General features: G+C 36.2%; 1 protein-coding gene across 2 annotated transcripts in view; it reads left to right on the forward strand.

Annotated features, from left to right (window-relative positions):
* The first annotated feature begins 3,413 nt into the window (after nucleotides 1-3,413).
* The window catches only part of LOC306992608 (NACHT, LRR and PYD domains-containing protein 3-like), a 33,479-nt gene continuing 23,813 nt past the window's right edge, over nucleotides 3,414-13,079 (forward strand). Inside the window, exons 1-6 of one of the 2 annotated variants that reach the window (XM_079601720.1) lie at nucleotides 3,417-3,642; nucleotides 3,831-3,921; nucleotides 4,142-4,249; nucleotides 5,233-5,340; nucleotides 5,523-7,319; nucleotides 8,394-8,567. In XM_079601720.1, the coding sequence (XP_079457846.1) occupies nucleotides 3,872-3,921; nucleotides 4,142-4,249; nucleotides 5,233-5,340; nucleotides 5,523-7,319; nucleotides 8,394-8,567 (2,237 nt within the window). In that variant the 5' untranslated portion in view covers nucleotides 3,417-3,642; nucleotides 3,831-3,871. Of the gene's footprint in view, nucleotides 3,922-4,141; nucleotides 4,250-5,232; nucleotides 5,341-5,522; nucleotides 7,320-8,393; nucleotides 8,568-13,079 lie in introns of both variants that reach the window. The other variant, XM_079601719.1, reaches the window with a different exon arrangement.

Consider the following 13,079-nt stretch of genomic DNA (forward strand, 5'->3'; position numbering starts at 1 on the left):
TGTGCCATCCACTGTCTCTGCTATGCAACTGCAGCTCAATAAAATATGTAATCAAAACAATGTTAATATCACCAACTGTCCATTTGGAGAAAAACTAATATTAGCAAAGCATGAACTAATATTGAATACCCTAGTAAGTTGTTATCCAACCCTTTTGTTGTTTTGAGAACAACAAAAAACATTGATTAAAGATTCAACCCCTGAAAAATGAATGGTTCCACAAATCTATGGAGAAATGACAGGATAAACAATAGGGGATACGACTGAATGAAGCGTTATTATCTTGGCCTTCTCAGGTTTATGTCATGTTGGTCACTGTGATCTGCTTTCAGCATCCTCAAATTCAAAAAGAATCCCAATACATCAAGTATCTGTGTTGTGATGATGAGGTGACCATGACTCTGTGGGTGACTGGGATACGTATTGCAAAGGTGAGCAGAAACCAGGCCACACACCAAAAACCAAAATAGATAATGATTGTATAGACACTAAGTTGGCAAATTATAAATTATAGTTTACAATGCAAATATTTACTGTAAATTGTAGCTGTATTGTGTTGGGTCCTATTGTGAGCTGTCTACTTTGTCAAAAAAAAATTGTATAATTTTTTAAAAAGTTATTCTACCTCATTAACGGTCGACTGTCACTCTCCCTCGCTACCATGGCTACCACCCCTGCTGCTGCAGGAGCTGCCCACATGCGCGCACCCGTTTGACTCGAGGAGGGGAAGAGGCACGGAAGCTAAGAAGAATCACAATTATGGCAGAGAAAGAGCAGTCGAAATTCCCAGTACCTGCATATACAGTCAGCGAAGGCAAAAACAAGGAAAGGAAGGACCTGTCCCTGAGCCGACAATGCTTGTCTCCGGAGTGTAGTCCTCATCAGAGTCAACAGTGCTTTCATCGTGGAAGCTCTTACATGCAAAACACCGTATATGTTATGAATCTTACACGAAATTCACCTTCATCACACTGTAACTGATGGTAATAAGAAAACGTGTATCAATGCAACCTGTTTTTAGCTTTGCCTTATATGTTACTAGCTCGTTACCGAATCAAACTCAATATATTTTAAACTTTACCAGTATCGATATGCTAGCTTGATAGTGAGTACTAACAGCCATGTTAGTTGTTTATACACGGGTTTCTGTGCAACGTCATCACATAGATGCGCGCGCATCTAAGAGGCAGAAAGCAACAGTCTTTACGGCTATATCTAGCAGAAGCAGAGATGACGCGGAGCTGTTGTGCTGTAAACAAACCTAAATGCATAGGGTATGTCAGGTTTTTATGATTCGCAAACTTAGTTGGACAATTTCATACTAGTCAACTAACTAACGTTTTACATAATGTTATATTAATATGCAAATGAAACACAAGCAAACAGATCCAACTCTAAAATTGCAGTTTATTATTGAGTCAACAAGAATTTACAAACAATGCGAAATCTACATTAATTACAATGTTCTTTTACAGAACTCGGCATAACATATAGCGGTCTTGCCTCTTGGATGCGCGGGCATCCGGTATTGTTTGTATACAAGAAACCTGTGTATATTCATAATGATAAAGTTAGGTATTTTATTACATGTGATTCTGACATGATGTCACTATGCACTGCGCTCCTCTCCGCTCGGCGCTGGTAAATGCGTCCTCCTCCTCCAGCTGAGCGGTCGCCATCGCGCGTTCATGTGTTTTGGGGGCGTGGCTTTGGAAGGAGCCCAGAAGGGAGGGGGTGGGAGTGAATGGAATAAGTAGCTGTGTTTATTGCAGCCATAACCGATTAAAACCAATAATTGTATGGGTTATACGCTGTCGTAAAAATGGAAACTCTCGGAACTTTCTCACTATAATGATTAAATAAGCGTCTCTAGTCTAGCCAATGATAAGAACGACTGTGATTGGGCAACCCCCAATCTGTGCTGTAAAAAGAAACAGGTACCATGTGACCAGCCGACTTATACTTAAAAAAATACTGAATACTTAGAAAATTATAAATACTAGCCTACTGGAGAAGATTGAAATGAATGTAATGAAAATGTAATTTTAAAAAATATAAACATGTTTTAACATGGTTTAATTTTCTTCCCTTCCAATTTATGTGACAGAATGCATTTATTACAATAAATCTCAATATGTATATATATATATATAGTATAAGAAATTACCTAAACATAACATTTGTGTAGCATAAAATAGTTAGCCTAATTTATACAACGTACACTCCCAAAAAAGAAAGAAAGCGAACTAATAATTTTAAGTAAAGACTAAATGTAAACTTGATACTGCATCCACTTAATGTGTTATGCTTGATCTCTTTAGTTTCACCTTGTGTAGAAACTTAAATGGTTTAAGACAACAGGTTTCTTTGCAATTTTCTAGTAAAGTCAACTAATTTGGGTTAAGAGTGGGAATGTGGGATACAGATGCATGCTGTCCAGTAATCAGGAAGAAACCAAACACGGCACACAATGCTTAAAAAAAAAAAAAAAAATGGTTTTGGCTAATGACAATTTCAAAAGAAAATACTACCAATAAAGCATCAGTTGTACATAAAAAGTATAATGATTAAAATACACTTAATTTTACACAATTGGTTGTTTTCGGTCTCTATCCTCTGAGTTCATCATGGAGTTACTGTATGGAGTGTTTGAGAATAGGTTTGTTAAATACATGGACAGACGATAGGTTAAGAATACTTCGAGATAATGAATTATGTTTTCCTTCAAGAAACCTATATAGAAAAGATTATAATGACTGGGATGTGGTGGGAGAACAACAAGGAACAAACACCAGTGCCAGTATTTTATTTGTTGAAGAAATATAAAAAGGTCTTTAAATGTATTGCTAACAGAGTTTGGGGAACATGTAGGTCCTATTTGAAACTATACACAAAAATGTTGTGTGTAGAAGACTGGAGCTAAACCAGTAAGGAACCTCATGGTCAATCTTGTGAGTCTAGTTAAGTTTATTTAGTGGATGTGAAGAGGAGGAGGAATGTAGAGGTGGTTTAGAGTAGCCTATTGAATAAGAAGAAAGCAGTGCTAGATATATTATATTTAAGTGAGATGTGGAAGAATAGGCTGATGAACGCTTACATGTTTTACTGACTGATCGACAGGTGACCTGATCTGCACGCCTGTCTCGAACACCCGCTTCCACTACACAGCGCACACCGCCCTCTACTGGCGGGAACAGGTATGAATAATCTGCTGTGGCTCCTACAAATGCATTAATCCGCGTAATAAATATGTTTGTTTTGAGTTTATCAGCACACAAAACTGACTGGAGTTATTAACTGTAAACCTTTACCTGACTGATGATTAAACTCACGCCATCTGCCAATAAGGGCAACAACCATTAAACACTGCCAACATTAAAGCGACTTCAGCAGTTTAATCACGTGCCCCTTTCGTCACAGATAATAGCGAAAATAAAAAAAGCTGATGATTCGCCATTTTAGTCATACAGACGATTCCTTCCGATACAAAATATTATTAGATGTGAAATAGAACGGTAGACAGGCATTTATGTGTCGTCTATTTTATGGAACAGTTGGAGGAGTTTGTGAATCGGTTGGCTATGTAGATACATTTTGACAAAGTTACTGTTCGCGTAACGATACTCGAGACCTTTACAGCTGGTGACTTCTACATTAATATTTTCTCTGAAAGGAAATTAACGAGGTTTCTTTTGTGTGTCGTGTTGGCTATATGATGATTTTTCAAAAGATCTCTATCTATTTCCAACTCACGATCTGGTCAGATCAATTATAATGTTTAACAATGTTTAATAACATTAGTTTTGTGTTTGTTTGTCATTTATATCCAGAGTCAGTGGAGATCAGACTGTTTCAGCTGTTCAGCTTTATCATGGATGACAGACAAACATCCAGAGAAGAAGATTGTTCTAAAGGATGCAGGTAGCCTACTAAATAAAGACATTAAATAACCTTTTATATAGGCTAATAAAAACAGATGTCTCCTTTAGAAAAAAACGGTGACATTCTATTTATGTGTGTGTGTGTGTGTGTGTGTGTGTGTGTGTGTTTTAAAGGAAATTTCTTGAAAACAATGTCTAAACCGTCCTCAAGTGCTTTTCATTAAAAAGTTTTGTTTTTATGTTTCGTTGTTCTGTTATAGTTCAGTTCAGCAGGAGAGATCAGAGCCCAGCTGTGTGTCTTTGAGGAGTGACTGGTCTATGGATCATCCACTACATTTTAAGATTGACAATACACAGACTGATCTCAGGTATAATTTTTTTTTTAAATCATGTGATTGGCATTTTAATATTATGGTGTTTTTGCATTTATGATATTCATACTAGACACTGTTGTCTTCACTTGATGCAAGAGAGACATATCTACAAAGTGTTCAAATTTTTTGGCTTGGACTCAGATATAGCATTTTATTGAATGAGATTCTTATATTATTTTAAACACCCAGCTTTTGTGGGCATTTTAAATGGACTGTAGTCCTTTTTGTTGGTACCTGGGCTTTGTGCAATAAATTCCAGGTAATGTGCAGCAGGTGCTTATATTCAGAGCTCAAATAATTTCCTATATATTATAACCTCAAACCCATCATAACCTCCTCCAAAATGACTCCTCCGAAAATTACCAACAAATGATATCAATGTAATACAATCAAACTTTATGAAATGAATCAGGTTGTTGGTACTCAGATAATCACTGGGACCATATCATCTGCACATATTGCCAAATAGGCACAAGGTTTTGTTATCAGTTGAAGATCCTCCTTTATGCCTCTTATGACAGAGTCCATTATCTTTAAAGCATATTTTAAGGAAATACGATGGTTTTAACTCCTCTAGGACTCTATTCTGTTGATTCTTATGAAAAGAATAGTGAGGCCGATTTAGTTAAACTTTTTTGTTTATTTCTCTTTTTATATTTTGCTACTTTTATTCTCACCATTAAAATAGCTCTGATAACTGACATGATGTTAAATTATAAGCAATCAATCAATCAACAATGTATTATTTTCATGTACAATATATAACAAACTTTCTCAAGCTAACACAAAGTTTGTCTTGACAAACTTTTTTTTATAGTTTTTGTTTTTAGTATTATTACAGTTGTGCCCTTGAGCAGTTTATTTATTAATAAGTACATTTACTTATTAACTGTTGACAGAATTATTCAGGTGATGTAAAAAAAAAATATCAGCAATATCAGAGTGTCTGATTCTTGATTCTCTTCATGATGTTTAAGTTCAATCCCACCACAAAGATCAGCAGTTACAAACCCCGTCTGTAAGAAGAGTGACCAATCTATGAAGCAACTACAGGACTTTAATGAAAGCAGGTGTGCTGGTGTCAGGTAAAGTGTGGAATCTTTTTGATTGAGATCAAAATTAAAACACATTAATAATTAACATATTTCATAAATATTATGATATGTTCTTGGTCACGATACAGAGAACAAATAAGACATTTTACTCTATATATGTATCTCTATATTAACTTATGTAATTCATGTACCATGTAATTTTAATTTTGCAGCCATGAAGTCCTCAACACATTTAGATCAAAGCTGATGAAGAAGTTTAAGTGTCTGAATGAGGGAACAGCAAAGCAGGGAAACCCAACACTCCTGAATGAGATCTACACAGAGCTCTACATCACAGAGGGTGACAGTGGAGAGATCAGTAATGAGCATGAGGTGAGACAGATTGAGACACAATCCAGGAGATCAGCAACAGAGGACACACCCATCAAATGCAATGACATCTTTAAACCTTTACCTGGACAAAACAAACCCATCACAACTGTGCTGACAAAGGGAGTCGCTGGGATTGGAAAAACAGTCTCTGTGCAGAAGTTCATCCTAGACTGGGCTGAAGGCAAAGTGAATCAGGACGTCCAGCTCATATTTCCACTTCCTTTCAGAGAGATCAATTTGATGAAGGACAAAACATTCAGTCTTTTAGAACTTCTTCATGTCTTTTTCCCTGAAACAAAAGAAATGGAAATATGTAGTGACAAATATAAAATGTTGTTCATCTTTGATGGTCTGGATGAGTGTCGTCTTCCCTTACATTTTCAAAAGAATGAGACTCTACGAGATGTAAACAAAAAGAAATCAGTGGACGTACTGCTGACGAACCTCATTGCGGGGAATCTGCTTCCCTCTGCTCTCATCTGGATCACCTCTAGACCAGCAGCAGCCGATCTCGTCCCCTCTGAGTGTGTCCATCGAGTGACAGAGGTACGAGGCTTCAATGAGCCACAGAAGGAGGAATACTTCAGGAAGAGAATCAGTGATCAGAGTCTGGCCGACAGGATCATCTCACACCTGAAGTCATCAAGGAGCCTCTACATCATGTGCCACATCCCAGTCTTCTGCTGGATATCAGCCACTGTTCTGGAGAAGATGTTGAGTGAAGCAGAGAGTGGAGAGATTCCCAAGACTCTCACTCAAATGTACACACACTTCCTGATCCTTCAGTCCAACATCAAACATGAGAAGGACTATGAGAAGAATCTGACAGATGAAGACATGATCCTCAAACTGGGGAAAGTGGCTTTTCGGCAGCTTGTGAAAGGCAATGTGATCTTCTATGAGGAAGACCTGAGAGAGTGTGGCATTGATGTGACAGACGCATTAGTGTACTCAGGATTGTGCACTCAGATCTTCAGAGAGGAGTCAGGCTTATATCAGGCGAAAGTCTTCTGCTTTGTTCATCTGAGTGTTCAGGAACATCTAGCAGCTTTATATGTGCACCTCTGCCTCATAAACAACAACAGGAATGTATTTGACCCAGTCACCAAACGAGGTGTGTTGTCTATATTTAAGGATTGGTTTAAACCCAATTTATCAGAATATGTTTCATTTTCTGAGCTCCATGAGAGAGCCGTGAATGAAGCTTTACAGAGAAAAAATGGGCATCTGGATCTTTTCCTGCGCTTCCTTCTGGGTTTGTCAGTGGAGTCTCACCAGATTCTCCTTCAGGGACTAATGACACTGAGAAGAAGAAGGTCTGACAGCAATGAGAAAACAGTTGAGTACATCAAGGAGAAGATCAGGACCATTGACTCTCCAGAAAAATCCATCAATCTGTTCCACTGTCTGAATGAACTGGGTGACCAGTCACTAGTGGAGGAAATACAACAGTATCTGAAATCTGGAACAATAAGTGGAGCCAGACTCTCTTCATCTCAGTGGTCAGCTGTAGTTTTTGTGTTGTTGACATCAGAGAAGAAGCTGGAGGAGTTTGATATTAACACATTTGTTGGAGAAAACAGTAAAGCTGAAAAACTGAAGGTTCTCCAGAAGCTGCTGCCTGTGATTAAAGTTCAGTAAGTATCAGTGAAAACAATCACTTTACTGTAAAAACAAAAGAAAATCAAAAGCTCATGAATCTAAAAAACATACATTGTTTGAGTAATAGGTGCAATATGGCAGCATTGTTTTTATTGTTTTTCTGAATTTTTTATTATTATTTGTATTCAGCTATTTTATTGATGGGAATAATGACGGGGAGATTTGATTGGGAAACAATACAAGCTGACTCAAACTTGTGTTAAAGCACCTGACAGCCAATGTCTTCAACATGAGGATTAATTTAAAACAAACAAGTTTAATGTTACAAATGAATTAGTACTTAAACCATTTATATGGATTTGATCCACTTTAAAAGTTAATTCTTTATTGTTGCAAATTTGACAATGAAACTTGACTACGGTACTTAGATAAGGATTTCATTAACATTTTAAATATTACATTTTAAACAGACAAACAAATCCCAACTCTTATTATAGAGGTAAACAACAACTGGATAGAGCCAAAGACTGGACTAAAAAGGCAAATGTCAAAATCTATAAATGTTACATCATAATATATATAATAAAACATGTATAATATGACATAATAAAGCACAAAATATTATTTTAAAAAACGACAATCATGGTTGAGATATCAGTTGATGGTTGTAAAATTCATGTCATGGGAATAAACTTTCTTAAGTGTATGCTAGACAAAGAGTGATTTATCACTGATCCAGTTATAAAGTAGTTTGCCTGGCAACAACGGACATAAAATAAAATATGCATACAGGATGTTTATTGGTTATTCTCCTGCAAGGGAGGCCAAGAATTCGAGCCCAAGAATGCGGTCTTAGATTTAGAGAAAAGCGTGGAGTTAGTTGGTTTAATCATGTTGTATATGTCGTGTCTGATCAGAATCTTGTTCTTTTGCACACTGAGGGTTTATACCATGTCCCATTTGTCTTTTATTCACACTTAACTCTCTCTCCTATTGTAATCTGTGACACCATGACCTCAAGGTTCCTGAGTAATTTTTTTCTCTATTTTCTATTGCTTTTTGTTGTCAGTTCATAGTGTTTACCAAGTATGATTTTCATCTCTCTACAGTTTGAGTGATTGTGATGTCACAGAGAAAGATTGTGCTGCTCTGACTTCAGTTCTGAGATCAAACCCCTCACAACTGAGACAGATTAATATGATTGGTAAAAAACTGCGAGATCCAGGTGTGAAGCTTCTCTCTGTTGTACTGGAGGATCCTGACTGTAAACTGGAGAAACTCTGGTAAGATCATACAGTATATCATAGTCAGACATGTTATTGCACTGGAGTGCTGCTGGCCTACGGAGTTTGGCTCAAACCCTGATAAAACTCATCTTCCTGTAACTCTGAAGACATGGATTAGCTTGTTCAGGCGTCTTTAATTAGGGTTGTAGCTAAACTCTGCAGGACAGCGGCACTTCAAAACCGGATTTGAGCAACCCTGGACTAAATGCTTTGATGTACATTTTAGGACTACATTGCAGAAAATCTATTTCTTTCTCAGTATTTTTGTCTTCTTTTCTTTTTTTTGTATTCTTAATTGAAGATACATTTACTTGAGAAGCAATATGACTTAAAATGTTAAGTCTTGTATGCTGAAAAATTGCTTATGTTTTTAGAAATTTTAGATATTAAATATTTAGACTACGTCTGGATCGGATTCAGAACGATTATCAAAACACAGATGGAGTAGATCAAGTCCAACAACACCCCCAAAGCTTCACAGTCCTATACCTCGTCCTGCGTCCACATTTCATTAAGTAACATTAGGCAGTTTTGATTTTACATATGCATCTGCTTACATACGTGACCCGTTCTGGCAAAATGAGTCGCAATGAGAAAATTTTCACTTAAAATCTCTGGTAATAATTCCAAATTTGGCACACACCAAGTCAAAACCAAGTATTTAAAGGAACAATATATATACATATTGAAATACTGTAATTCTGTGTAGGTATAAGTGTATATCGGGATCACGCGCTGTCTGAGGCATCTTTGAGGCACGCTTCGGATGTCCATGTGAGAAAAATCATTTTGTTTAAATCAGTATGAGTTTGAAAATCACATTTCATTGGTTCAGACTCATGCCGTCGAGAATTCGCTATGAATATTCACAAAGTTGGAATGCTACGCTTTAAAACAATACGAACTTATGCTGAGGGAAAGCGAGCAGAGGAAAGGTACTCCTCTCAGAAAACATACAAATAAAGATACTTTTAAATGTGTCATTGCTCTTTTGATGAGGGCTTTAATGAACTCATTTTTGTGAAAACCTAAAATTCGACCATTTTTCACTTGTTTTGCCTGTAACTCGTAATAGCCTGTACACATTCTGATTCATTTTGCCAGCACAGAGTCACATATGATATCGCATGTTTCTGCTTCTTCTTCATCTGTGTTTTAATCAATGGCAGGGAAGAGTTTTATCACAAATGACGAAAATGTCTGTCAATGGCGGGTGAAGAGTTCAGCAAATATTAAAATGCCACCTCAAGAAAATGTCAATGCGAGCTAAATAATATTTATTGGGGCAATGTTTGTCATATAGTGATGTCACTATGTATACGCTTATTTTCACTCCTCCCGCACTGTTTAACTTTTACCGGTAATAAAAATAAAATAAAAAAAACATATTACCTGACCACTGATCTATCAGTGCACACTTCTAGTCATCACCATGACTGAATGAATAGTTCAATATTATGTATCATTTTGAATCACAGAAGCAGGTTTTGTATATCATGTGGTTGAGTATAAAAAGGGCCTAGTGACGCCCCTGGTACCAGCAACACGTGAGAAGTGCCGGCACACAAGAAAAAGTGAGGGTACACTACAGCTTAAAATATAGATTGTACTTAAACTCTCATCTACCTACTGTTGTTTTGTTTGCTGTCTTTGTCAATTGATTTTATTGTTGTTTGTTTATTGTAAAGCGTCCTTGACCCCTAAAAAGGCACTATATAAATAAAACGCATTATTATTTATAGAAGTGTTGGTGCGTACCAGCCCACTTCGGCCACTGCTGGAGGAACATCATCACTACACACGGCTTATACAGTAGAGAACTGTTGAGAATATAGTAATACTACTGTGAAAACTAATCTACAGTAACATACTGGATGCAGATTCTACAGTAGAGAACTGTTGAGAATACAGTAATAAAACTGTGAAAACAACAAAAATAATTTACAGTCTGCAAAAACACTTGGAGATCAGGGGCCCGTTCTTCATACCTGGATTACTGTTATCTGTATTTTACTGTTGACGATTTTACATGATCCAGGATTGTTTGGTTCCTCGAAGCTGGAGTTGCTGTCATAGGAAAATGCCATAAACGTGAAACGTTGCGCGTCGCGTTCATATAGGCTCTCTGTAGGCTATATAGTTTTCCTCCCATAGAGCCGATTATTACGAACAAGCTTAACATCAATGCAGTAAGACGGTGATATTATAACTCAGTAGCCGATACACATTATTGAACATGCAACGCGCTATTGCACGTTCAGACGGTCTTCGTTTCGGAGTCACCTCCTGGGCCTTCCCGGTCAGAAGTGACCGGACACCTAAAAATTCAATTTCCTCCATCCCAGTAAAACCAATGCAATTTATTTTTGTTCTATAATATTTTTTCTTTTTAATTTTGTATTTTGAGAGAATTTGATTGAATTTATTAATATTTCTGCAATATTTATGGTCTATTTTTGCCATTGAAAATAATAAAAAAAAAATTAATTTTTTTTTTTAAATTTTTTTTTTTTTTATGCAGTATTTTAGTTTAATATAGAGTCTAGGCCTTCAAAAAAAATGGTTGAAGCAGATTAGCGCCATCTGGTGAGAGTATGGAGAGAAAGCGTAGAACCATGTTGTAACCACTAGATGGCATAAACAGCACTCTATGGAGAGGCATGTGACTTCCCCAGCTGTTTAATGGACACATTTACTTTTTTTTTTTTTTTTTTTTGTGGATTTGAATATATATTTAAACAATCTCAAAAACTATTTCTTATCAAGTTTTAGAAATATATTTTTTTAGAAATAGTGATTTAAAGTGTTAGTTTTTGCATTATGATTAGTCAAACCTAAAAATTGTGTTAGAAAGCCTAGAATAATTATCCTAGAGTGGAAATCACATAATCCACCTAATATGTCATCATGGCTTAGTGATATAATGATGTTTAATATAATTATAAATATATATATTTTTAATATATATAAAAAAAAAAAAAAAAATATTTTGTTTATTAATTTTTTATTATTTAAAAAAAAAAAATTTCTCTCTAGATGTTGTAGAGTGTCACTCCTTTACTGCTGTGTACTTAAAAAAAAAAAAAAAAAAATTTGGGGTGAATTTTTGTGTTTTTGTCAATTTCCCATTCATTTCCTATGGGCAGGGGTGCCGCCAGGAATTTTGGGCCCCATGACAAAAAAATAACATTGGGCCCCCCCTGCACAGCTGTTGTCACCAGATGCTTTACATAAATCTGATCAAATGCTTGCAACTGTCTTGCTTCTTGTAGTTCAATACTAGTACTAGCACAATATTTACTGCTGGTGATTTGTAAATGCAAGTCTGCATACAGTACGCAATTCATTATTTGATGCAAGATTAAAAGCCACCATAAAAATGTCCTTAAAGCAATCCTTTACAGTATCAATGTATTTTTATTGTAAAATTAATGACCGATAAAAAATAAAAATAAAAAAAAATAAAAATAAATATATATTATAAATATCTACATCATGTGAGTGTAAATGCGCAAAAAACGTTTCCATTGCAGTTTTGCGAAATATTTATTTTTCAAAATTGCCTGAAAAACCACCTCATTTCAATTTGCGCAATTTGAAGGGTAATTGAAACACGGATGACGGTGTTTAGTTGCCAGAAACACCAGAAACCACAAAGTTGCATAGTAAAAGAAAATCTGGTTTTCAAAAAAACGAAAGAGAGAAAATAGAGAGAGGAAAGACAAAAGAAAGGGTGTCAATCTGTTAACGAATTACAGGAATACTGGATTCTAAACCTCAAAGAAATGCCACAATCAAGACCTGGAAGCAGAAATGAGGGAGAAACACCCAGAAACTCCTCACATCTGCCGCTCACAGTGTAAGAAACAGCTTGCCATTGATGCTTGAATAACACACCTACTACGTCTCCTTCCGTTAATAATAATAATGTCTAGTGCGGTGGCTGGGATATATAAACCTACCAACGTCCGTTGGCATGATTTTTTAAATGACTATTCGCGAGAGGAAAATTAAGTTTTAGTCGCATAACATCGGTTAATCGAAACGGCGTCATTTCGCAAAAGTTTTGTATCGATATTTAGAAAATAAATCGCAAAAGTTCTGCGCAAATCTGTAATAGAAACGCGGCTACTGATGAGTGCGCTAAGGCAGGACCAAACCATTTCATGCAGATACAGGGGGGTGGATGTTTGCTTTTTGGTCAATGAGGATATTTAACTTTTATTGCCAAAATAAGTACAATCAAAGACATCATTAATTTTATTATTATTTGAAATATACTCAATGATGATGGTTTATATAGTGTATAATATAATAAAAAATGTAAATTACTTTTTACGTATTTGTTGGGGCCCCTGTCAGTCAGGGGCCCTTGGAATCGTCCTAACTTTTCCCCCCTATACGGCGCCCCTGCCTATGGGGGTCATTTTTGACCAAAGACCACAAGTGTAACTATTTTTTTTATGACCACTTAACATGCTCGGATCATGACCTCATTTTTTTTGTGTG

The sequence above is a fragment of the Phoxinus phoxinus genome, assembly GCF_949152265.1.
Source record: "Phoxinus phoxinus genome assembly, chromosome: 24".
Lineage (NCBI taxonomy): Eukaryota > Metazoa > Chordata > Actinopteri > Cypriniformes > Leuciscidae > Phoxinus > Phoxinus phoxinus.